This window comes from Felis catus, chromosome X, assembly GCF_018350175.1.
Source record: "Felis catus isolate Fca126 chromosome X, F.catus_Fca126_mat1.0, whole genome shotgun sequence".
In the NCBI taxonomy this organism is placed as follows: Eukaryota; Metazoa; Chordata; class Mammalia; order Carnivora; family Felidae; genus Felis; species Felis catus.
This window is the reverse complement of record NC_058386.1, coordinates 86,970,784-86,997,234: the sequence shown is the minus strand read 5'-3', so window position 1 is coordinate 86,997,234 and position 26,451 is coordinate 86,970,784. Positions and strand designations below refer to the sequence as shown.

Genomic DNA, 26,451 nt, shown 5'->3' with positions numbered 1-26,451 from the left:
TTTCATCTAGAGAGGGCTGGGAATTCTAGTAGGGGTGCAATAGGAAAAGACACATAGAAGTGAGGTCTGGGCTGTAGATGAAACTTTGAGAGACTTTTATTTATTAGACTGGCAAAGATATATGCCTAGTATGGGCTATAATGTAGAGAAACAGGTGCTCTCCCCTATTGATAGAAATGTAAATTGGCAAAATCTTTTTGGTTGGGCAGTTTGGCAAGATATATTAAAACTTATGGCATGCTGACCCTTTGATCCAGCAATTTCATTTCTAGGAATTAATTACACAGATCTGTTCATGTAAGTATACAAAAGTATAGATGTACAGAGTTTGTATAAGATTGCAATTATTCTTTCCTTGCAAGTTTAGTAGAATTTGCCAGCGAAGTCATCTGGGTCTGGAAGGTTTTTTTATGGGAAGAGCTTTGAGGATTGATTCAATTTCTTTAATGGTTACAGGTCTGGTTAAGTTGTAAATTTTATTTTTCTACAAATATATCCAGGATTTTTAATTTTTGGCAGAAGAGTTAACCCAGATATCTGGCCTGCTGTATATCACTTCATACTATAACAATGTTAAGTGCAAATCCATACAACTTTGAGTTCAAATTCACATTTAAAAAAAATGCTTCTGTAGGGGCACCTGTGTGGCTCAGTTGACTAAGGGTCCAACTTAGGCCTAGGTCATGATCTCGTGGTTCCCAAGTTCGAGCCCTGCGTCAGGCTCTGTGCTGACAGCTTGGAGCCTGGAGCCTGCTTCCAATTCTGTGTCTCCCTCTCTCTCTGCCCCTCCCCTGCTCACACTCTGTGCCTCTCTCTCAAAAATAAATAAAAAAAATTTTTTTTAAATAAAAAAATGGGGCCCCTGGGTGGCTGAGTCGGTTGAGCATTCGACTTCGGCTCAGGTCATGATCTTGAGGTTCGTGACTTTGGGCCCCGCGTCAGGCTCTTTGCAGACTAGCTCACAGCCTGGAGCCTGCTTTGGATTCTGTGTCTCCCCCTCTCTCTGCCTTCCCTTGCTCGTGCTCTGTCTCTCTTGCTCTTGAAAATAAAATAAAAAATTTAAAAAATTAATAAATAAAAATAAATGCTTCTATAGTTTTTATCCTGAATGATCAAGGACTAAGTAAGTCTCTCATTTCTTGATAACACACATTTTATTTTCCAGCTACAGCATCAACAACGACGACCACCACTGTCACTACTACCACTACGACTACCACAACCACCAGTGGCTTTACTTTGAATCTAAGATCACTGGCATCAGCTGGGATTAATAGCATTGTTCCAGTCGGTATTAATTCCATACCTTTTACTTCGACTGTTAAGTAAGCCTGTTTATTTGAAAATTTGTGTGAATTTCATTTTATTTATCATGTACAAAGTATAGTTTGCTTATATAGCTGTAGAATAGTGTTTGAATTTTAGGTAAATGACTCCGTCAAAGGAGCAGATAAAGGATTTCTGTAGCTTCGTAAATTGAACAATTAACAGCTTGCCTTTGTCTTATTACCATTATAATACTATTATTGCTATTACTAATAATAGCTAACATTTGTTGTGCAATTACTAAATATTTAGCAATGCTTTACAAACATCATATCATTTAATCTTCCCAATAACCCTATGAGGTAGGCACTATTTTGTTCCCATTTTATAGATGAGAAAACTGGAGCACATACAAATTTTATAATCTGCCCCTGGTTGTACACTTGATAATGGTTGAGCCAGGATTAAAATTCAGCCAGTTGAGTTCCAGAGCCTATAATCTTAGAATCTATACCATGTCCCTTTCTAACTGTTTGGGGTTTTTTAATTTTTTTTAACGTTTATTTATTTTTGAGACAGAGCATGAACGGGGGAAGGTCAGAGAGAGAGGGAGGGAGACACAGAATCTGAAACAGGCTCCAGGCTCTGAGCTGTCAGCACAGAGCCCGACACGGGGCTCGAACTCACGGACCGCAAGATCATGACCTGAGCTGAAGTCAAATGCTCAACTGACTGAGCCACCCAGGCGCCCCTATTTTTTATTACTTTTTTAAAGTTTATTTATTTTTGAGAAAGAGAGAGACAGAGTGAGTGGGGGAGGGGCAGAGAGAGAGAAAGGGAGAGAGAGAGAAAGAGAGAATCGCAAGCAGGCTCTGCACTGTCAGCACGGAGCCCAATGTGGGGCTCGAACTCACAAACCATGAGATCATGATCAGAGCCAAAACCAAGAGTGGGATGCTTAACCAACTGAGCTACCCAGGCACCCCTTGTTTGGGTTTTTAAATTAAATTTTTATTTGGAGACCACTGTAGATTCACATGTACTTCTAGGCAAGAATACAAAAAATTCTTTGTGTCCTTTACCTAGTATGCCCCGATAATAACATCTTGCTATGCTAGAGGTACAGTATCACATCCAGGATATTGGCATTGATATAGTCAAGGTATAGAACAGTTCCATCAGCACAAGGATCCTTCCTGTTGCCCTTTTATAGCCACACTCACTACCTTCCCCTCCTTTTCGTGACCCTGTGCAATGAGGAATCTGTTCTCCATTTCTATAACCTTGACATTTAAAGAAATGTTATACAAATGAATTGTATATTATGTGATCTTTAAGGATTGTTTTGTTTTTCCAGTCATAATTCCTTAAGATAAGGTTGTCATGTGTATCAGTACTTTCTTCCTTTTTATTTCTGAGAAGTAGTCCATGGTATTGTGGATGAACTATAATTGAACTATTCACTTGTTGATGGACACCTAGGTTGTTTCCGGTTTCTGGCAGTTATAAATAAAGCTGTGAGGAACATTTGTGTACAGGTTTTTTCTTGTGAGTGTAAGTCTCATTTCTCTGGGATCAATGCCCAGAGTGCAATTACTGAGTGGTGTGGTTGTTGTGTGTGTGTGTGTGCGTGTGTTTTTTAATATATTGCCAAGTTCTTTTCCGGAGTGGCTGTGCCATCTTATACACCGAACAGCAATGTGTAAGGGACCCAGCTTGTCTGCATTATCACCAGGATCTGATGTTGTCACTATTTTTTTATTTTAGCCCTTCTAATAGATGTGAAATAATATCTCGTTGCAGTTTCAATTTGCATTTCCCTGACGACTGGTGATGTTGAACATCTTTTCATGTGTTTCTCTGCCATCAGCATGTCTGTCTTTGATGATGTGTCTGTTCATGTCATGTCTTGTCCATTTTCTACTTGAATTTCTTTTTTTATTTTCAAGTATTGAGAGTTTTTTTACATTCTAGATTCAGTTTTTTTTTCAGATTTGTAGTTTATAAATATTTTCTCTAACTCTGTAACTTGCCTTTTCATCTTTTTAACCGGGAGTTTTGCTGAACAAAAACTTTTATTGACGAGGTCTAGTTTTTTCTTTAATGGACCATGTTTTAATATCAAGTTTAAGAACTCTTTGCCTAACCTTAGATCCCAAAGATTCTCAGTTTTTTCTAAAAGTTTTACAGTTTGACATTTAAATCAGGATCCATTTTGCGTTTATTTTTCTGTAAAGTGTGAGGTTTAGAGTAAGGTTCATTTTCTTTTTTTGTCTGTGGATATCCGATTTTTCCAACAGCATTTGTTGAAAGGGAGTCTTCAGCTTCCTCCACTGAATTGCTTTCACATCTTTGTCAAAAATCAGTTGGACATATTTGTGTCAAATGTTTTCTCTGCCTCAATTGGTACAATATTTTAGGATTTTTCTTCTTTAGCATAATGATATGGTGAATGACATTGATTGATTTTCAATTTTTTTTAATGTTTATTTATTTTGAGAGAGAGAGACAGAGCAGAGAGCTAGGGAGATAGAATCAGAAGCAGGCTCCAGGCTCTGAGCTGTCAGCACAGTACCCGACGCGGGGCTCAAACTCACATTACTTGAGCCGAAGTCAGATGCTCAACCCACTGAGCCACCTAGGCGCCCCACATTGATTGATTTTCAAATGTTGAACCAGCCTCACAAATGTAGGATAAATCCCACTTGGTCATGGTGTATAATTTTTTTATACTTTTCTAGATTAGTTTGCTAGTATTTTGCTTGACGACTTTTCTATTAAGTTCTTGAGAGATACTGGTCTGTAGTTTTGTTTTCTTTCATTTTTATTTTGTCTTTGGTTTTGATATGTGGATTATGCTAGCCACATAAAATGATCTGAGAAGTATCTTCTTCTGTTTTATAGAAGGAATTGTGTAAAATTGTGTAACAAATTGTGTTTATTGAATGTTTGGCAGAATTCTTTAGTGAAACCTTGGCCTGTATATTTCTTTTGCAGGAGCTTTTAAATTACAAATTAATTTCTTTACTGCTTTTAGGACTACTCAGGTTATCTGTTCATCTTTCATGAGTTTTAGTAGTGTGTGGTTTTCATTTGGTCTGTTATTCTAAGTTGTCAAATTTATGAGTACGAAGTTTGTAGTATTTCCTTCTTGTGCTTTTAATAGCTTTTTCAATTCTTATGTTGGTATGTTGATACCTTTCTTTTATCAATTTTATTCATCTTTTTCCAAAGAAGTAGCTTTGGGGGCACATGGGTGGCTCAGTCAGTTAAGCATCCAACTTTGGCTCAGGTTATGATCTCACGGTTCACGAGTTCAAGCCCTGTGTCAGGCTCCAGCTCAGAGCCTGGAGCCTGCTTCAGATTCTGTGTCTCCCTGTCTCTCTGCCCCTCTCCCACTCAAGCTTGCTCTCTCTCTCAGAAATAAATAAAAATATTAAACAAATTTTTTTAATTAAAAAAATAGCTTTTGTTTTATTGATTGATTATTCTCTATTGTTTTCATTGTCAATTTCATTGATATCTACCATTTATTATTTCTTTCCCTCTGTGGTGAGTTCATATTGCCCTTTTTCTGGTTTCTTGAGTAATGAACATAGATTATTGATTTGAGACCTTTCTTTTTTCCTAATGTAAGCATTAAATGCTCTAAATATCCTCACCATTGCATTAGCTGTGTACCAAATACTCTATTATGTTTTACTTTTATTTTCATTCAATTCTGTCTACTTTTCAGATTACCTTTGTGAATTACTCTTTGGCCCATAGATTATTTAGAAGTATGTTGTTTAATTTCCAAGTGCTTGGAGATTTTATTTTCTTTCTATATCAATTTCTAGTTTTGATTCCATTATAGTTGGAGAGCATGCTCTATATGACTTCAGTCCTTTTATATTTGTTCAGGTTTGTTTTATGATGAAGATACAGTCTTTCTTTTTTTAATGTTTATTTTGAGAAAGAGAGGAAGAGAGAGAGAGCCAGAGCATATGCATGCATGCACGCAAGTGGGGAGAGGGGCAGAGAGAGAGATGGGGAGAGAGAATCCCAAGCAGGCTCCACATTGTCAACAAGGATCCTGAGGTGAGGCTTGAACTCATGAACCATGAGATCATGACCTGAGCTGAAACCAAGAGTTGGATGCTTAACCAACTGAGCCACCCACGCACCCTGAAGATCTAGTCTTTTTTGGTGAAATGTTCCATGGGCACCTGGAAATTGTTTTCTCTGCTATTGGGAGGAGTGTTTTATGTATGATGATTAGATCCTGCTTTGTTGTATTTTCAGATCTGTATCCTTGCAGCTTTCCTCTCTAAAGCTCCTTTCAGTCTGGAGAGTGGCTTTTTAAAGTCCTCAACAGGAATTGTGGGTTTGTCTGTTTCTCCCTTTAGCTCTATCAATTTTGCTTTTGTGTATTTTGAGGTTCTGCTGTTGGTTGCCTTACACATTTAGGATTGTTGGCCTTCCCTGGTGCTTTGGTTCCTTTATCATTATGCGACGTCCCTCTTTGGTCATTTTCTTTGCTCTAAATTGACTTCATCTGTTATTAATATAGCCATTAAAATTAATCTTGCATGTACATCTTTTTCCATCGTTTTACTTTCAGCCTATTTGTGTCTTTATATTTGAAGCGAGTTTCTTGTGGATAGCACATTGATGGGTCATAATTTTCATCCACTCTGCCAATTTCTGCCTTTTTGTTGGTATATTTAGCACATTTACATTTAAGCTAATTATCGGTATGTTTGGGCTTAAGTTTGCCATTTTATTATTTGTGTTTTGTTTGCTACTTCTGTTTTTGTTTTTCTTTGTTTTGTAATTTCCCTGTGGGATATTAAGACCTTTTTTAGGGTTCTATTTTGCTCTTTTTTTAATGTTTATTCATTTTTGAGAGAGAGAGAGAGAGAGAGAGACAGAGCATGAGCATGGGAGGGGTAGAGAGAGGAGACACAGAATCCAAAGCAAGCTCCAGGCTCTAAGCTGTCAGCACAGAGCCTGAAGTAGGGCTTGAACTCACGAACCATGAGATCATGACCTGAGCCGAAGTCAGACGCTTAACAGACTGAGCCACCCAGGCGCCCCTTGTTCTATTTTTATAGTGTTTCTGAGTATATTGCTTTGTCTAATTTTCTTAGTAGTTGCTCTAAGTGTTACAGTATACATATGTAACTTAGAATCGTCTAGTCATGTTGACATTTTACCACTTTGGTAATTCCATGTAGCTCCCTTTACTCTTATCTTTTAAGTTTGTCTCAAGTTTTTCCCCCATGTACTGAACACCACATTATGTGGTGTTATATTTTTTACTTCAGCCATCAAATATGATTTTTAAAATTCATGAGAAGTAAGATAGTCTTATATTTACCCTTTTTGTTCATTATGACATTTTTTCCTTTATGAAGTTCCAAAGCCGCCTTCTGTTTTCATTTCTTTGTTTGTTTGTTTGTTTAGCCAGTTTTCTTTTTTCTTTGTTTTTCATTTATTTATTTATTTATTTATTTATTTATTTATTTATTTATTTATTTTGAGAGAGAGAGAAAGCACGAGTGGGGGAGGAGCAGAGAGAGAGAGGAGAGGGAGAGAATCCCAAGCAGGCTCTGCATTGTCAGCATAGAGCTGATGTGGGGCTCGAACTCACAAACCGCGAGATCATAACCTGAGCTGAAGTTGGATGCTCAACTGACTGAACCACCCAGGTGCCCCCAGTTTAGCCAATTTTCAAGAGTAGGTTTGCCAGCGGCAAAAAAATCTTGCAAGGGAATATCTTTATTTTCCTTTCATTTCTGAAGGACATTTTCACCAGATAGAGAAGTTGTGGTCAACAGTTTTTTTTTTTTTTTTTTCTTTCTGTACTTGAAAAATGTTGTGACACTTCCTTTTAGCCTCCATGGTTTAAGACGAGAAATCTGCTGTCATTCGAATTGGTATTACCTTTTAAGTAATGTGCTGTTTCTGGCTACCTTCAAGATTTTTTTCTTTCTTTATCTTTAGTTTTCAGAAATTTAAGTATTAGGTGTCTTAGTGCACATTTCTTTGTATTATTCACTTTGGGGTTTGCTCAGCATCTTGAATCTGTAGATATATATCATTTGCCAAATTTGGGAAGTTTTCATCTTTATTTTACAGAATACTTTTTCAGTCCCATACTGTCTTTTCCTCTCTAATCTATCATACTCCAATGATACAAGTGTTACCACTTTAATTATTGTCCTTTGGGTTCTTTAGATTGTTTTTTTAATTTTTGTGACTCTTTTCTCTTTGCTGTTCTGAAAATTCTATTGACCTACTCTCAAGTTTGCTGATTCTATCCTTGGTCGTCTTCACTCTACTATTAAACCCTTCACGTGAGCTTTTTATTTCCTTTATTTTAGTTTACAATTCTATAATTTCCATTCAATTGCTTTTTTATAACTTCAGTTTCCTTGCTGAGATTTTCTCTTTTTCTTTTGTTTCTAGAGAATTCATAATTGCTTGTTTGGAGCATTTTTCGATGGTTGCTTTACAATTCTTTTCAGAGAATGCCAACATCTGACACCTCTCGCTGTCGGTGCCTGTGGACTGTCTTTTTTCTCTTGAGTTGTGATTTTTCCTGGTTCTTGGTAGGACAGACCATTTTCAGTTGCATTCTGGACATTATGTCTATCATGTTAGGAGAGTCCAGGTCCTATTTTAATTTTTTTCAATCAGGTAATCCTTTTGTTGGGGTGTAATGCAGGGGTTGGGTGTGTTTGTATCTTCAGCTTCCTACTAGACCCTGCCCACACCACCCCAGTGAAAGTGGGGTGCTGACTTATACTGCCTCAATGCACGTGAGTGGTGTGGAAGTTCAGCTACCCCCTCAGCCCTGCTGACTCATTCCCCAAGAAGGTGGGACACTGGGTCCCACCACTTCATTGCCTCAATGGGTCGCTGGGTCCCCAAAATAAGAGGAAGTGGGGGACTAACCACTTAGGTGCTCCAGGGTGGAGACAGAATTTCACCTTCCTTTTGGGTGTCACTGACACAAAAGGAGTGAGGAAGCAGGATATCAACTATTCTGTGTCTTCCAATTTCATTCAGCCTCTTGATGCTGGCTTGGTATGGAAGCTTAGTTCCCTGCTGGGCCTCACTGACACAGGCTCTGGGGAGCAGGGGGGCCGAGTGCAGACTAGCATTACTTTGTTCATTCTCAGTGATGATGCCAGGTGGGCATAGAGTTTAGCCCCCCCATTGAGTCTCACTGACACTAGTGACAAGTGGGGGAACCTAATGGTAACTAACCCTGTCTTTATTATGTCTTGATTGCTGCTGGGTGGGTATTTAGATTCAGCTTGTCACTGGCCTTTGCTGACAGGACCCTGGTAGAGGAAGGGAATAGAACACTACCTGCCTCTGGCGAGCAGAGAATTGATGATTACCTCTCTGCTTAGCCCTGCTGACACTGCCCCAGCAGAAGAATTAAGGCATTGCCTGGTTTCACCAGTCATGGGATGGAAACTTAGCCACCTGCTTAGCCTATTTGATACCACCCGGCAGGGGAATCATGGTCTGTTCGGTTCTGCCCAATGGAGGATGGAAGATCAGCTCCCTACTCTGTTTTGTGGATACTACTTAGACCGGAAATGGATCATTTTGATTAAGAGCTGTGGGAAGAGGGAGTCCTGTCTCTTTGGCCACATGCACCCAGAAGGGAGCTTGTATCATGCTGAGCTGAGGGGGAAGGAAGGAAGCAGGTGTGGCACAGACTTCAGCTGTTCTTACTGAGATTTAGTAGATTTCTTAGTAGAGCTTTTATAATTTGCCATATTCCTCTAGGATAATTTCCAAAGATTTTGAATGGTTGTTTTTAAAATAATCTTTACCAGCTATGATGATTTTGTTGAGGAGCAGGTCTGAAAAACTCCTCATGTGCTCTTTTCTTCTCTAAGTCCTCCTATGTTATTCATTCAAAAAATACAGTTAAAAGATGATCATACTGCATCCCTCTTTTTTTTAGATTTTCCTGAGGACTTTAATTTGTTCTTCTGCTAAGAAATCTCCTTTTCCTCTCAGCCCGTCTCCACAATGGGCTCCCCTTTTTTTTTCTCTTTTTTTTCTCTTTTAATTTACATCCAAGTTAATTAGCATATAGGGAAATAGTGATTTCAGGAGTAGGATCCAGTGATTCCTCCCCTATATATAACACCCAGTGCTTATCTCAGCAAGTGTCTTTCTTAATGCCCCTTACCCATTTAGCCCATCCCCCCAACCCACAACCCCTCCACCAACCCTCAGTTTGTTCTCTATATTTAAGAATTTCTTATGTTTTGGGGCGCCTGGGTGGCTCAGTCGGTTAAGCGCCCGACTTCAGCTCAGGTCATGATCTCACAGTCTGTGAGTTCAAGCCCCACGTCAGGCTCTGTGCTGACAGCTTGGAGCCTGGAGCCTGCTTTGGATTCTCTGTCTCCCTCTCTCTGTCCCTGCCCCATTCACGCCTCTCTCTCTCTCTCTCTCTCAAAAGTAAATAAACATTTTTAAAAAGTCTCTTATGTTTTGTCCCTCTCTCTGCTTTTATATTATTTTTGCTTCTTTTCCCTTACGATCATCTATTTTGTATCTTAAATTCCACATATGAGGGGCGCCTGGGTGGCGCAGTCGGTTAAGCGTCCGACTTCAGCCAGGTCACGATCTCGCAGTCCGTGAGTTCGAGCCCTGCGTCAGGCTCTGGGCTGATGGCTCAGAGCCTGGAGCCTGTTTCCGATTCTGTGTCTCCCTCTCTGTCTGCCCCTCCCCCGTTCATGCTCTGTCTCTCTCTGTCCCAAAAATAAATAAACGTTGAAAAAAAAAAATTTAAAAAAAAATTCCACATATGAGTGAAGTCATATGATATTTGTCTTTCTCTAATTTCGTTTAGCATAATACCTTCTAGTTCCACCCACACTGTTGCAGATGGCAAGGTTTCATTCTTTTTGAGTGCCGAGTAATATTCCATTGTGTGCATATATGTGTGTGTGTGTGTGTGTGTATATATATATATGTATATATATATATATATATATGTATATATATATATATATATATATATATATATATATATACACATATCCATTCATCTGTCAATGGACATTTGGGCTCTTTCCATACTTTGGCTGTTGTCGATAGTGATGCTATAAACATTGGGGTGCATGTGCCCTTTTAAAAAAGCACACCTGTATCCCTTTGCATCCCTCTTTTTTAGTGCAATCGTAACTCCTGTGATGACATATGGTCAGCTGGAGGGTCTGATAAACGAATGGAGCCTTGATTTAGAGGATCAAGAGAGGTACTTTCTTCACCAGGCCACTCAGGTCAATGCTTGGGACCGTACACTGATTGAGAATGGTGAGAAGGTAAGAAGATAGTCTCACTATTCTACGTGTATTGTACAAACATTTTCAGATGAACACAAGAGTATAGACCTGTGTTTTGTGGTAATTTTCTATTCCACTATTTGATGATCAACTTACAAATCTTTTCCTATGTAATGAGTGCCCTGATTTAGTAAATTGCCTATGTTTGAAGTGTGCATAAGAAAATTAATATTGCTTTAAAATTAAATATAAATTCAAATATTTGCATTATCATATCCTTATTTTCATTTATAGATTACAACTTTGCATGGAGAAGTGGAAAAAGTGAAACTGGATCAGAAAAGGTAGAACCTTAGACTCTCTAGGTTGAAAGATTAAAGATCGATTTCTTTATCCATTTTTCCCCCTTGCTCTAGTTTTTCAACTTTATTTTGCCACTCTCAATTCTTTTCATAAGCCCTTCCGTTGACTTGTTTTTTCAGGCTAGAACAAGAATTGGATTTTATCCTGTCACAGCAGAAGGAACTAGAAGATCTCTTGACCCCTTTAGAGGAGTTTGTGAAGGACCAGAATGGGGCTGCTTATCTGCAGCATGAAGATGCGGAGCCTAGGAAGACGTAAGTAACTGAATAAAGATCAAGCAATGGGGCAAAAACTTAGCTACTGAAAAAAAAAGGGAAAAAATAGAATTAAAAGACAAGGAATAAAAATTGGTAGGAAAGGACAAGTTCTTGTAGTTGCCATTTTTCAACTTATTTGACTATTTTCTGTTTATCTTTTCACGATGCTTGAAAATGAAGTAATCGTTCTGGCAGTTTTGTTTTATAGCATTGTGTACACTTATTAATCTCAAGCTTATACATGACCACAGTAAAGTTTTTCTATTTGTCAAATTTTTTCTTAAACTAGAAATACCAGTTTTATGTGTGTGGTGTCATAGTATTGTGAGATATTTATGGTTTCCTATTTATATTGACTCTTGTAAACCTAATTTTCATGCAATTGCTTCAGTGATAAATCATTGGCTATTTTAAAGGCAATTTGTTAATCTGGGGGCAGGCTGCATAGCTTTCAAAAATTGAATGATTTTTGTCAGTGTCTTGGGCTAAATATATTTGTGTGTGATTCAGTTTTGTTGTTGATAACATTACCAGTGTTGCCACTGTAACTTCATCTCTCCGCAACTGAAATTTGGTAATCAGGCCAAATAATAAGTGTTGTAGGAAAACTTGTCTGAATGTGCTACATAAACCAGACTGAGACCAAATCAGACTACCTTTATTAATGGCTTATTCATGAGTTAAGACTGAGCTTATTTTCTAAAGGTTTGCAAATTAACTTTTTGTTGTAGGCGCATTAAATATGGTAAGTATAGCTAATCTGTATGGACCTTAGTTCTGTTTCTGGCTTTGTCTTTCCACCTTTGTGAATCTTTTTTTTTTTTTTTTTTGCATTGCTTTCTATGCATTCTGCCATTTTTTGAAGCATATAGAGTTACATTTTTGGCCATGGGTTCCTAATTGTAATTTGAGGGAATAATTGAAACATTAGTTCCTTTCCAGTTGTTTTTGTGTAGTCAGATTTATAGTGTGATGGAATCTTTAGTAAGATCTTCAACAATCAAGGCAACCAATTACCTTTATTTAACTACTTTGGGATGGAAAGGCAATAGTTAGCTATGAATACATCTAATTGAATCCTTTAATCTTTATACACATTAAGATTGAAAAACTCTCTTACCACTTTAATTCATAAGCATATTATTGACTAAGTAAGTGTGTGTGTATGTGTGTAAATAATTTGGGTAGAACTCTTGAGAATTTAGCCAACTAATATTTGCTGTGAATGTGTAACAGGTTTATCTGCCTTTAATTATTGTTAATCTCATTTCTCAAAACATCTTTTATTGAATGGTGGATATATATAAGGTTTTACTTTGAGAATTTAGTATTTAAAATCATTAAAGACCTCTCAGCACTTATTGAATACTGGTAAACACCAAATAACTTCCCATGTATCTAAGGGTCTTAGGAATTTATTATAAGAGCTAAAAAGAGTTTCTTTGCTTCAGAGCTCCCTGGAACATTGTCCAGAGAGTAAATAGGTGACTATAAAAATGGCAAGATGGATACAAGGCCTCACCTATGGAGTCTTTTTAGACTATGGTAATAATAAGGTTGTGAATGCTGCCTACATAAAAATGTGTCATTTGTCATAACTGAGACCTACTTAGAAGGGGGGGGGATTGGTGCAAATCCAGCTGGCAGCATCATCTTTGTATGTCAGTAACAAGACGTAGCAGAGAAAGCATTTCTTGTTAATCTCTTTATTTTACCTGCCTTTTCAGTTACAAATTAGCAGAAAATATAGATGCTCAGCTGAAGCGAATGGCCCAAGATCTCAAGGACATTATTGAAAACCTGAATACATTCGGAAGTCCTGCAGACGTCACTGACCGGGTGCGTTAACTGCTTTATCTATTTAGACAAGCAAGATTTAGTATGAAATTAGCCTTCTGTGGGTTCCTCTAGCTAGTCACCTTGTCCTGTCCTCTTGTGTTCCTTACCTGCCTTTGTTGATCTGAACTTTGGGGTGTAGTTAGTGGGGCAGGAAATATTTATGAGCAGAAAAAGTTATGACTTTTTTGTGTGATTATTCCTAGGAGGGTAAAAAAAAAATGACTTTCCTCCTTAAATTTTCAGGGTTTTCTCCCTGCTCTTCACACAGCTAAATATGTCCCTGTACTTACTTTTTCTGTCAACTTACTCATTGGCTAACTCATTCTTCCTTTTTCTATGTGTTCATATAATTGTGAGTTTATATGTTTGAGTTTATTAGGTATATCCAGGCCATCCTTAATTTATAACTGGGATCTATCTCAAAAGTTTGATAAGTCAGCCATTTGAGTCTTAAAATATATTTTTCCATAGAACTTTTGTTTGATGTGGTCATTACGTTTCTGTCTACCTCATAGAATCCTACTTCACTTATAATGTAAGTGTATTTTAGCATGGGAAAATAAAGCTGAGCCTCCAATTAGAGAATTGAGATGTTTTGAATTAATTTGGCCATGAGAAAGGATTGTTTCCTTTATCTGTGCTCCAATTAAAGAGCTTATTTCCTCTACCTTTCCCTATTGTCATAGCAACTAAATGAAGTTCTTTTTCCCCCTCCCACTCTATGGCAGTAATGGTAAGAGGAATCTTCCATTGTGGGAACTCCTATTGTACTTTCTATCTGTTGATTATAATTCGGAGTGGGACCAGGATCTGGGCAGGTGAGGACAAAGGATATACAGTATATTGTGATTATTCTTTAGTAAGCTCTTTGTCCAATCATACAGATAGTTCTTTATCTATGTACACATTACTAACTTTTTTAATTATAAAGAGACAGCATGGCATAGTTTAGGAAAGCATTAGAATTTTATTTAAGTCACTTAATCTCTGGATCTTAGCTCCTTCTTTTGCAAAATGTCAAGGGTGGACCAAATGATCTTGAAGTACCCTCTAACTATAAAAATTATGCCATTCTCTACTTTGGGTGAATCTAAAATTGAACAAAGACAAATACAAATTAGACTGGGATTATCCATGCTACCGTCTCCTTGTGTTCACATAGATGATCGCAAGTTGACAGAAAATAAGTTTTCTTTTTATGACCTATTAGGTCACCATTATCATTATAAAATCCAAAATTATTTTATAAAAGAATTTTTATGCATAGACAAATACATGCAGATTTACTCATGAGGCCGACCTGCTGTCTAGTCTCTCTGTTAAATTAAAATACTAGAAGTTTCTGAACAGAGCAAGTAAAAGGGGCCTGTAATCTTATCCTTATCCTTTTTGTTTACTTAGCCTTGTTTTACTTTATTTTGGTGGCAGGGAGTAAATGGTGTGAGTCTTTTGTTTTTGTTTTTCCTGGCAAGGGTGATTGAGATATTTAAGATGAGTGAATTAAAGATAATTGCTGCTTGATAGTAGGACAAAAGAAGCAAGAGATCAGCAACAATTCATCTCTTTTCTCAGATAGCATAGATCATTGGACAAGAAGCAGAGAAAACATTTGCTGAACAATAACATTCTTGCAGATAATTTATTATAACTAGATCAACAGAGCTCCTTTACCGTGGGCCATACACCAGGGTAGAAAGATAGCAACGATATTTAACAATGTTCACAATGATGGGATTTACCTTTGTTTTTACTTTTTGGGGGGTTGGGGATGGGAGGGAAAACCTAATACCTGAAATTTTTATTAAGTAAATCCATATTTCGGCAAATGGTATTCAGTCACATTGTCTTACAAAAACTCATTTTTCCCGGGTGGCTCAGTAGGTTGAGTAGCCGACTTCGGCTCAGGTCATGATCTTGCCACTTGTGAGTTCAAGCCCCACCTTAGGCTCCCTGCTGTTGACACAGAGCCCGCTTCAGATCCTTCATACCCCTCTCACTCACCCTCCCCCACATGCACTCTCTCAAAAATAAACAAACATTAAAAAAAATCTCATTGTGGTGCCTGGGTGGTTCAGTTGGTCAGCTCAGGTCATGATCTCTTGGTTTGTGAGTTCAAGCCCCGCATCAGGTTTGTGCTGACAGCTCAGAGCCTGGAGCCTGCTTCTGATTCTGTGTCTCCTCCTCTCTCTGCCCCTGCCATGCTCATGCTCTGTCTCTCTCTGTCTCTCAATAATAAATAAATGTTAAAAAATTTAAAAAATTCATTGTTCCTAGTACAAGTTGTATTTCTATTTGTTATGTTAAAACACACTAAATTTGCTACTTTCACTACATACTGTTCTTTTAGGTGTAACATTTTCATTTCTTCCTATTATATCCTGGACTTTACTACAATAGTCATAAAAATATTTTTAAAAATTTAAATGTCTAGTGTGTCTCATTACAAACTTAATACATATACTTATTCAATGTGTTAGGGTTGGAAAATGTGGAAATCTATAAAGAAAATTAAATCACCTATATTACCAGTACCCTGTGAATACATTGGTATGTTTTTTCCAAGACTTTTTGCTGTGCTGGTAAAAATTCTCCGTTTGTTTTGAACAGCATTGGAAGCAAACATATATAGAGTTTTGTATTTAATATTCTTTCATGGTGTTTTCTCAAAATTTTAAGCATTCTTTGAAAACTTTGGAAATCTTTGAAAATATTAATGACTCTATAATATTTCATTAGAGGTGACTTTACCATAATATATTGGATTGCTTTTTTAAACTGGTGGAGATATTGTTTCCAAATTTTTGCCATTATAAAATTGTTCTATAATGACCAGTTATGTGTAGATTTGATTATTTCCTCTGGATAGGTTCCTAGAAGTAGAATCAGATATGAATATTTTAAGATTGTTGATATATATTGTAAAAATTTACATTTTGAAAGGTTGGGTCAGTTTTTATTACTATAGGCTATATAGGAATGTACCTGTTTTCTCCATACACTTGACAACTGAGTATTACCATTTATTAAAAATTGCTGACTTGGAGATCTTGCTATTTAAACAATATGATGGATCTCAAGGGCATTATGCTAAGTGACATAAGTGAGACCAAGAAAGACAAATACCGAATGATCTCACTTAAGTGTAGAATTGAAAAACACCGGCACCAAAAAAAATGAGCTCATAGATACAGAGAACAGATTGGTGGTTGCCAGAGGCAAGGAGTAGGCAGTGGGTGAAATGGGTGAAGGTGGTCAAAAGGTACAAATTTCCAGGTATAAAATAAGTTATGGGGATGTAATGTATACAGCATGGTAACTATAGTTAATAATGCTGTGTTGCATATTTGAAAATTGCTAAGCAATTATATCTTGAATGTTAATATCACAAGAAAAAATGTGTTTAACCACATATGGTGATGGATGTTAGCAAGAGTTATTGTGGTGATCATTTCACAATATATATAAATATCAAATCATTATATTATGCACCTGAAAGTAATAAAATGTTATTTGTCAATTGTACCTCAATAAAAAGCTGCTTATTTGTTTGAAAAAAGTAACATTTTAAGTTTTATATGAATTTCTTGTCTTGTGAAATGTCTGTTAATGTTTTTTACTTATTTTTATGTCGTAGTCAGTCTTATTGAATTATAGGCATCTTTCTTGACAGTTACAAAATTGTTAGATTGAAGTAATATGAAGATGTAATGAACATTACAAATATGAAAGAGCAAAAAGTCATTAATATTTTATATATCTTCAGTTCATTTCTTACCAAAAGAAATGAAAAGTTACTTCGTAATTTCAATTTTTTATGTTTGTTTTACTTACCGTATCTGAATAATCATAATCTAAAGCTTCTGTGTGTGTTTTTAGGTCCAGCAGATCTGCAAAATTCTGAATGCTCATATGGACTTTCTACAGTGGATTAATGAGAATTCAGGTGGGAGTTTATTTGTACATGAAGGTATCCATTATTACAAGTAGAAAACGTGATGCAAGTCAGCTTTTGTGCACCATGACCACACTCAAATGAGAGTTTGGCTATAGGGGTATTGCTTAACTGACGGAATGTATACATTAACTCTCAAGAAGTCTAATTGCTTGTTTTTATAAAATGGAACACTAAAGAATAAGTGTGTGAAGAATAAACTAGAAACTCATGAAATTAGGGGGTGTATAGGAATGAGGTGGAGGAGCTAGGGAAGAAGCAGGACTTCTCCAAGTATACCTTTTGACATAGTTTTGGTTTTTGGCCTATCTAAAAGTTTAAATACTCAAAAATAAGAAGCCAAAAAGAATGGGAAGAAAGACAAGTGCTAAAATCGAATACATACAAATTGAAACCAAACAAACCCGTGTAACTAATTTATAACATAATCCAGCTCAGATTTTTGAACGTGTGTTCTTGACAGTACATTCTTACTAGGATGTAATCTTAAGGATAAAAAGATCTGCAGAGAAATCTTAAACTTTCTTAAGAGGCTATTGTTAGTTTCACAATTATAATGCGCTGTATTGTGTTTATATGTATTCTAATATAATAATATTGTCATCCTGTATATTGTAGGATAAAGAAAAGGCATGAGGATAGTAATGATAATGGAAACCAAGATTTTCATTGAAAGATAAAAGAGATAGAAGATATTTTTCTCTTCCTTTTATATTTGTATTGTAATTTTTTTAAGTTTATTTTGAGAGAGACACATGTGTGCATGTGGGTGGGGGAGGGGCAGAGAGAGAGGGAGAGAATCCCAAGCAGGCTCTGTGCTAAGAGCACAGAGTTCAGCATGAGGCTCAATCCCACAAACCATGAGATCATGACCTGAGCCAAAATCAAAAGTCTGGATGCTTAACCGACTGAGCCACCCAGGCACCCCTGTATTGTAAATTTGAATTGCAAATATTAGTATGAATTCCTGTTCCCTTTTTCTGTATATAGAAAAGGCAGGGATGCCTGGGTGGCTCAGTTGGTTAAGCGTCTGACTCTTGATTTCGGCTCAGGTCATGATCTCATAGTTTGTGAGATTGAGCCCCACGTTGGGTCTGTGCTGACAGTGCGAAGCCTGCCTCTCTCTCTCTCTCTCTCTCTCTCTCTCTCTCTCTGCTCCTCCCCCTTTAAAAAAAAAGAAAGGAGGGGCGCCTGGGTGGCGCAGTCGGTTAAGCGTCCGACTTCAACCAGGTCACGATCTCGTGGTCCGTGAGTTCGAGCCCCGCGTCGGGCTCTGGGCTGATGGCTCAGAGCCTGGAGCCTGTTTCTGATTCTGTGTCTCCCTCTCTCTCTCTGCCCCTCCCCCGTTCATGCTCTGTCTCTCTCTGTCCCAAAAATAAATAAACGTTGAAAAAAAAATTAAAAAAAAAAAAAGAAAGGTCGAAGAAGCAATGACAAACCCCAATAGCAATGAACAGCACCTCAAGCACCTAAATCTTGGTTTTTAAACACCATTTCCATTAGGGGAACCTGGATGACTCAGTCAAACATCAAACTCTTGATCTCAGCTCAGGTCTTGATCTCAGGGTCATGAGCTCAAGCCCCATGTTGGGCTCTATGGTGTATGTCAAACCTACTTAAAAAAAAGTACCATTCCCATTAAAAGTTATAACCAAGGCTTCTTAGGGAAATATCTGATCTCAGGTTTCAGGCAGGGAATGTACAGGGTGAGTTTGAAACTTTTTATGCAAGAAAAGAGATTGTTCAAAACTAATGAGGTTATATCAGAACACAAGATGGTGCTTGAATGGGCTTCTATTGGCCAAATTAGGATGGTTTGAACATCAAAAAGAGTATCAATAAGTGGATTACTATGATACATTGAGGGGGGAAAATCTCTGCTACTCTAGAGAGAAATGGGAGGTACAGGGAAAAGTCTTTGTAGAAACATGTCAGCTAATAATTATAGAAGGAATTATAGAATTAGAGAACCACAATTAAGAAAATTTCAACAGAGCACTTCTATTAAGCTTACCCTGAAATTGAATACCTTGCCTCATTTATTTATTTTTAAAAATATTTTATTAAAAAATAAAATATTTTTTAAATAAGTTTATTTATTTGTTTTGAAAGAAAGTGAGCGAGCAGGGGAGGGGCAGAGAGAGGGAGAAGGAGAGAGAATCCCAAGCAGGCTCTGCACTGTCAGCACAGAGCCTGATGTGGGGCTCAATCTCATGAATTGTGAGATCATGACCTGAGCCAAAATCAAGAGTTGCACACTTAAGTGACTGAGCCACCCAGGTGCCCCATTACCTCATTTAATAAATATTTCAACTGTCAGTCATTTCTTGGCAGAAAAAATATGCTAGAAGGAATGGACCAAATACAGACTGCATGTTACTGAGTTATTTTTTTTAAGAAAAAATCAGTTTTATTGAAGTATAATTTACATACCACAAACAAGTACCACTTTAATCAATTGATAAAATTTAATATCACTAGTAGCAGGATAACTTGATATGATGTGCCTCTTGATATGACATGATAAGAAATATACAGTATCACATGTAATATTCTTATCAAAAATGGTTCATCTGAATCTAATCATAAGAAACAGACATTCTACCAGTGAGATAGTTTGAAAGATGATGTAATATTCTTACCAAAAATGTTTAACTGAATAAAATCACAAGAAAATAATCAGACACTCTATGTGTAGCACATCGTGAAACATAATTGGCTTGGGACTTTTCAAAAAATCAGTCATGGGAAACAAAATTCAAAACCAAGCTAAGGGAATTGTCTTAGTTTAAAAGAAACATAACAAGTCTACTATGTTAACTTTGATTGGATACTGGATCAAAACCAAGAAGACTTTCCTTTCCTTTCCTTTCCTTTCCTTTCCTTTCCTTTCCTTTCCTTTCCTTTCCTTTCCTTTCCTTTCCTTTCCCTCCCTCCCTTCCTTCCTTCCTTTTCTTTCTCTTTTTCATTTTCCCTCTTTATTTCTTTCCTTGCCTGCCTGCCTTACTTTCTTACTGCCTGCCTTCCTTTCTTTTTATTTTTCATTGAGTTCTAATTGATCTATAACACTATGTTAGTTTCAGATGTACAGCATTATGATTCGACATTTATATACACTGCAAAATGATTACCATAATATGTCTAGTTACCAACTGTCACCATACAAAATTATAAAAAAATTCTTTTCTTGTGATGAGAACTTTTAGTTATTTACTATCTTGGCAACTTGCAAGTATGCACTATAGTATTACTGACTATAGTCACCATGCTGTACATGACCTCCCCATGACTTATTTTATAACTGAAGTTTGTACCTCTTGACCCTCTTCACCCATTTCATCTTTTCCCCTCTAGCAACCACCATGCTGTGTTCTGTATTTATGACTTTTGTTTTGTTTTGTTTGTTCATTTGTTTTGTCTTTTAGATTCCACATATAAGTGAAATCATACGGTGTTTGTCTTTGTCTGACTTATTTCACGTAGCATAATACCCTCTAGTTCCATCCATGTTGTCACAAATGGCAAGATTTCATGTTTTTATGGGTGAGTAGTATCCCATTGTGTCTGTGTATGTGCGTGTGTATGTATACCAAATCTTCTTTTTCTTTTTTTTTAAATTTTTCTAACGTTTATTTATTTTTGAGAGAGTACAAACAGGGGAGGGGCAGAGAGAGAGGGAGAGAATCTGAAGCAGGCTCCAGGCTCTGAGCTGTCAGCAGAGAGCACAACGTGGGGCTCGAACTCACAAGCGGTGAGATCATCACTGAGCTGAAGTCAGACGCTTAACCCACTAAGCCACCCAGACACCCCCCAAATCTTCTTCTTTTTTTAAATTTTAATTCCAGTATAATTAGCAGTGTTTTATTAGTTTCAGGTATGCAATATACTGATTCAACAGTTTCTATACATTACTCAGTGCTCATCACAATAAGTGTACTCTTAATCCCCTTCACCTATTTCACCCATCCCCCACCCACCTCTGTATACCAAATCTTTGTCCATTCATCCAGCAATGGACAGTTAGATTGTAGCCAAATCTTGGCTATTATAAATAATTCTGCAATTAACATAAGGGTATATAAATCTTTTCAAATTAATATTCTCATTTTCTTCAGATAAATACGTAGTACTGTAATTGCTGGATCATTGGTAGTTCTATTTTTAATTTTTGAAGAAACTCCGTATTGGTTTTCATAGTGACTACACCAGTTTACATCCCCACCGATAGTACATAAGGGTCCTAGTTTTTCCCACATCCTCACCAACGCTTGTTATTTCTTATCTTTTTGATAATAGGCATTCTGACAGGTATGAGGTGATACTTCATTATGGCTTTGATTTGCATTTCCCTGATGATGAGTTATGCTGAGCATCTTTGCATGTGTCTGTTGGCCACCTTTGTGGCTTCTTTGGAAAAATGTCTATTCATGTCTTCTGCCCTTTTTAAATTGGATTATTTGTGTTTCTGGTATTGAGTTGTATAAGTTCTTTATGTACTTTGGATATTAACTCCTTATTGGATATATCATTTGCAAATATCTTCTTCCATTTGGTAGGTTGTGTTTTCATTCTGTTAATGGTTTCCTTTGCTGTGCAGAAGTTTTTTAGTTTGATGTAGTCCCATTTGTTTAATTTTGATTTTGTTACCTTTGCTTTTGGAGTCAGACCCAAAAATCATTGCCAAGACTGGTGTCAAGGAGCTTTTCCCCTATGTTTTCTCAAGAAGATGTTATTTAGAATAATTGGGGAAACTGAATATGAACTATATATTAATTGATATTAATGAAATTTTAATTTTTTTCATGTGTTGTTATGGTTGTGTAGGAAAATATTTTATTCTTAGAAGCTGTATGCTACATTATTTAAAGAAGTCATATCTGTAGCTTTCAAGTTGTTCAAAATCTTGTGAAGAGAAGGAGATTGAACAATTTTAGGCAAAATGGTAACAGTGGGTTAATCTACATAAAGGATATACAAGTTTGTGATTTTTACTATTCTCTTGACTTCCTATAGATTTAAAATAAAAACATGGGAAGGAAATAATTTTTATAGGCTTTTGCCTAAATATGGACTATAATGAGGCTTTAGTAATTGAGATAAATAGGGGCTAGTTAGGCAATACAGAGTTGTTACTCTTTTTAAAGATGTAGTATGAAAATAATACAAGTTTTCTCATTTGTATTATTTTATTTCTAGATTCCTCATTCTCTTCATTAATAGAATTCATCAACCATGAACTTCTTCATCTTTCCCCCCTTTCAGACCTGCCTATATCATCATTCACCTTTACTTCCTTCTCTCAGAAGAAGAAATGTTCTATCCTTTTCCAAACTCTTTTGAATCATCATAGGGATGTTAAAGTCTATATTGCTTTAGTATTAATTACCTGATGGGTAGATGTTTCTGAGTCTGATAGATACGGGTTCAAGTCAAGGCATTACCACTTAATAGTTTTGTGACCTTAACTGTTGCTTAATTTCTGAGTCTGTATCCTCATTTTACTAATTTTTATTTTTACTTTTTTAAAGGTTTGTTTATTTTTGAGAGAGAGAGAGAGAGAGTGTGCAAGGGAGGGGAAGAGAGAGAGAGGGAGACAGAGAATCCCAAGCAGGCTCTGCACTGTCAGCACAGAGCCCGATGCGGGGCTCGAACTCACGAACCGTGAAATCATGACCTGAGCCGAAATCAAGAGTCAGTCACTTAACTGACTGAGCCATCCAGGCACCTCTGTATCTTCATTTTAAACGTGACAGATAATATTTACCTTTCAGAGTTTTTGTAAGGATTAAAAGAAGCAATGTTGAAATTTCCTTGAGCAGTGCCTGGCCCAGGTTGGTGGTCAGTAAAAGACACTGGCAGAACTGGTTATCAGAGATAACTGTGTATAGGGGAGAGAGAGAAGGAGAAAGACGAGAAGTAGTTGTTAAATTGGGTCTAGGAAAGGCAGTTCCAGGTAGATTATCATTGAAAACCACTCACCTTAGAGAAGTTGTAAGAATGGCTGATATGTGGGAGAATGTTGGTGACTGGAAAACACTGAGGAATGAGATTATGCAGTCTGACTCAGTTGTCCTCCTGTCTGTATTCCTACAGTGAACAGTTCTTCTTGAGTGGAATTGGGGCGGGGGTTGTCAGAATGTAAATGGGGCTGTAAAGAAAGATTATAGTCAATTTTTTTTTCTCCTGGCTCAGATCTTTGTCAGAAGTAAAATATCAAGGCCAGTGTTTTCCTACTAATAAACTTAAGTTTGTTAGCACTGCAGGGGACTTTATATAAATGAAGAAACTGTGGCCCAGAGAGTTTAAAAGACTTCCCTGAGAACACACAGCTAATTACTGGCAAAGCTAGGACTAGAATCCAAATTTCCTGATTATCAGAACAATGTTCTTTCTACTGGTATGCTCTCAAAACAATTTTAATATAGGCATCACTGGATGTAAAAACAAACATGTTACCTAACAGTAGAGAACAAGGGTTTTCAAAATATGATAATGGTAGTACTTTGTGTGGGACATTTTGTTCTAATTTCTGGGTAAATTTCTCAGTCAACACAGGATAAAAAGAGTAAGAATAAGATGGTTATGGATAGTAACTGGGAGTTACTTATTTGCTTAAAATGCAATTGAACTGGAGACAAAATGAGATTCTCAACTGAGACAATGGAGGCCATGATGAAGATGGGGGAAAAGCCTGGTAATTCTTGATACTGTGAGCTCCTTTTTGCTGTTCCCACCCAAGGAACCTTTCCTTTTCATATCAGGAAATGACATGATCAAGTAATGGAGAGTGGCAGGGTTCAATTATGTTAAGAGGTGATTTTTGTTGGTGATGGTCTATTTTGCTTTTTAATAGTTAATGAGATCACATCTGCTGATCAGGACTGTAGACTGAGAAGTTTAAGGTTAAACTTTTCAATGAGTCCATGTATTCACATCCAAATAATAGTTATAGAAAAATTAATACGTTATTTTCACAATAAAAATAATATATTTTTTACTAAAGAAAAATCTCTAAGTGTATAGTTTTTTAAAATGGCTTTAATGTCAAAATCTGTGTTTTAAAAGGTTTCTGGGAAATGTTTTTATGATTTAATATCCTTAACATTGGTATAAAATTTTTCTTATTTAAAAATTTTTTTTTTAATTTTAACGTTTATTTATTTTTGAGACAGAGAGAGACAGAGCATGAACGAGGGAGGGTTGGAGAGAGAGGGAGACACAGAATCCGAAACAGGCTCCAGGCTCTGAGCAGTCAGCACAGAGCCCGACGCGGGGCTCGAACTCACGGACCGCGAGATCATGACCTGAGCTGAAGTCGGACGCTTAACCGACTGAGCCACCCAGGCGCCCCTAAAGCATAGCAACTGTAATGCTAATAGGATCATGTGCTTAACTTAAGAATCAGCTTATCCTTAAAAGTGACTTGGAAATCATACATCACACTTTTGAGGTACCTGGGTAGCTCAGTTGGTTGAGCATCCAACTTTGGCTCAGGTCATGATCTCACAGCTTATGAATTCAAATGCCACATCGAGCTTGCTGCTGTCAGCACAGACCCCAATTTTGATCCTCTGGCCTCCTCTCTCTTTCCCTCCCCTGCTTGCACTCTCTCTCTCAAAAATAAATAAACATTTAAAAAAAGAAATCATACATCAAAATTCAAATATATTAAAGTATTACACTGTCCAGTCAACTTTTCATTATTGATGAGTGAGTTATAGAGAAGCAGGCCCCTTTCTTTCTCTAGCATACATGGAACCAATTTATGGGATTGAGCTAGAAAGTGGTCAGAGATAAGTACAAAAGTATTGAATTAGGGGATGTCTGAACATGTGCTGATATTGACCAGTTCTCCGATTTGATATTCATCCATTGTTTAACATTATCTCTGCCTCTTCCTCCTGATTAGTATAGATAATTGAGAGTTAATAGTAATGATAGTCCAATACCACTTTCCATTCTTGTCTCTTTCTGTAAAAATTTACAGCATTATTTCAAGGTTTGCTGGATGGTGGTGCTGCAGTAACACATCTGTCTTCTGAGTCACCGAAACTGCAGCAACTCCAGCTCTTTGGGGACCACTTATGACAGAGTTGACAATCAATCTGAGCTAATTTGTTATTCATTTTAAATATATTGAGCTACTTCTCTGAGAGAGGGGGGAGATAGGGGTGAAGGACAAGCATTTTTTTGTTTCTTCGTATACCAAACCATTGTTGTGTCTATAATATTAATATCATGTGCCACAATAAAAGAATGTGCAGTGTAAATCATCTACTTACCATTATTTAAAAGTTCCTTCAGGGGCGCCTGGGTGGCTCAATCGGTTGAGCGACTGACTTCAGCTCAGGTCTTGATCTCACAGTTTGTGAGTTTGAGTCCCGCGTTGTGGGCTCTGTGCTGACAGCTCGGAGCCTGGAGCCTGCTTCAGATTCTGTGTCTCCCCCTCTCTCTTCCCCTCCCCCACTCATGCTCTGTCTCTCTCTGTCTCAGAAATAAATAAACATTAAAAAAAGTAAAAGTTCCTTGAATATTTTCATGGTATTTTGCTTTTTTGATGAGGTATCCTAAAGCATCACGATTAAAATATATTTCATCCATAATCTTTGCAGTCTCTTATGGGTTACAACCCCATGATTATTTAATAGCAGCTCACAACATTTTGGCTGCTATTTAGGGCAGAGAGAGAAGAATCCTTGAAGTAACTAAAAATGCTACAGGAATTTTGTGATGTTTCCAAAATATAGTCCCATTAGTACTGGTCTGTGATCACCTTATTTTTTCTTTTTTGATGTAAAGCATTCTAAGTTGTTTAGTGTGGCATGACTAACTCTTGTATAAAATGCCTTCAGGATCATTTCAGAGAAGCAGCTTTTTGTGATATGTCACAATCATAATTCATTTTTACCCAATGTTAATATTTATTGGTTGAGGGGATTATTCTAAATTAGATTTTTCAGGGTTGGGTATTATTTATTTATTTACATTTTTTAAAATTTATTTTGAGAGAGAGAGAGAACAAGCTGGGGAGGGGCAGAGAGGGGGACAGAGGACCTGAAGCATGTTCTGTGTTGACAGCAGAGAGCCCGATGCAGGGCTTGAGCCCATGAACTGCGAGAACCTGAGCCGAAGTCAGACACTCAACCGATTGAGCCACTCAGGTGCCCCAGGGTTGGGTATTTTTTAATCGCTTTTTTAAAAATTGAGGCATATTTGACATATAGCATTATGGTATTTTCAGGTGTACAACGCAATGATTCAAGATTTGTGTACATTGTGTTAAATGATCACCACAAGTAGTCTGGTTAACATCTGTCACCTTACATAGTTACAAAAAGGTTTTTTTTTTTCTCATTACAGGAATCTTGTGTTGACAACTTTTAATATCTTTCTTAGCAACTTTCAAATATGTACTACAGTATTATTAACTATGGCCACCGTGCTGTATTTTTTTTAAGAAGCTTGGTCC

At 37.0% G+C, this 26,451-nt stretch overlaps 1 protein-coding gene across 2 annotated transcripts in view; it reads left to right on the top strand.

The window, feature by feature from the left end:
- The window catches only part of NUP62CL (nucleoporin 62 C-terminal like), an 80,591-nt gene that overhangs the window by 39,886 nt on the left and 14,254 nt on the right, over positions 1 to 26,451 (top strand). For both annotated transcript variants that reach the window (XM_006943898.5, XM_011279405.4), the window contains 6 exons: positions 1,166 to 1,325; positions 10,460 to 10,610; positions 10,866 to 10,915; positions 11,054 to 11,188; positions 12,919 to 13,030; positions 16,907 to 16,973. In XM_006943898.5, the coding sequence (XP_006943960.1) occupies positions 1,166 to 1,325; positions 10,460 to 10,610; positions 10,866 to 10,915; positions 11,054 to 11,188; positions 12,919 to 13,030; positions 16,907 to 16,973 (675 nt within the window). The remainder of the gene's footprint in view (positions 1 to 1,165; positions 1,326 to 10,459; positions 10,611 to 10,865; positions 10,916 to 11,053; positions 11,189 to 12,918; positions 13,031 to 16,906; positions 16,974 to 26,451) is intronic.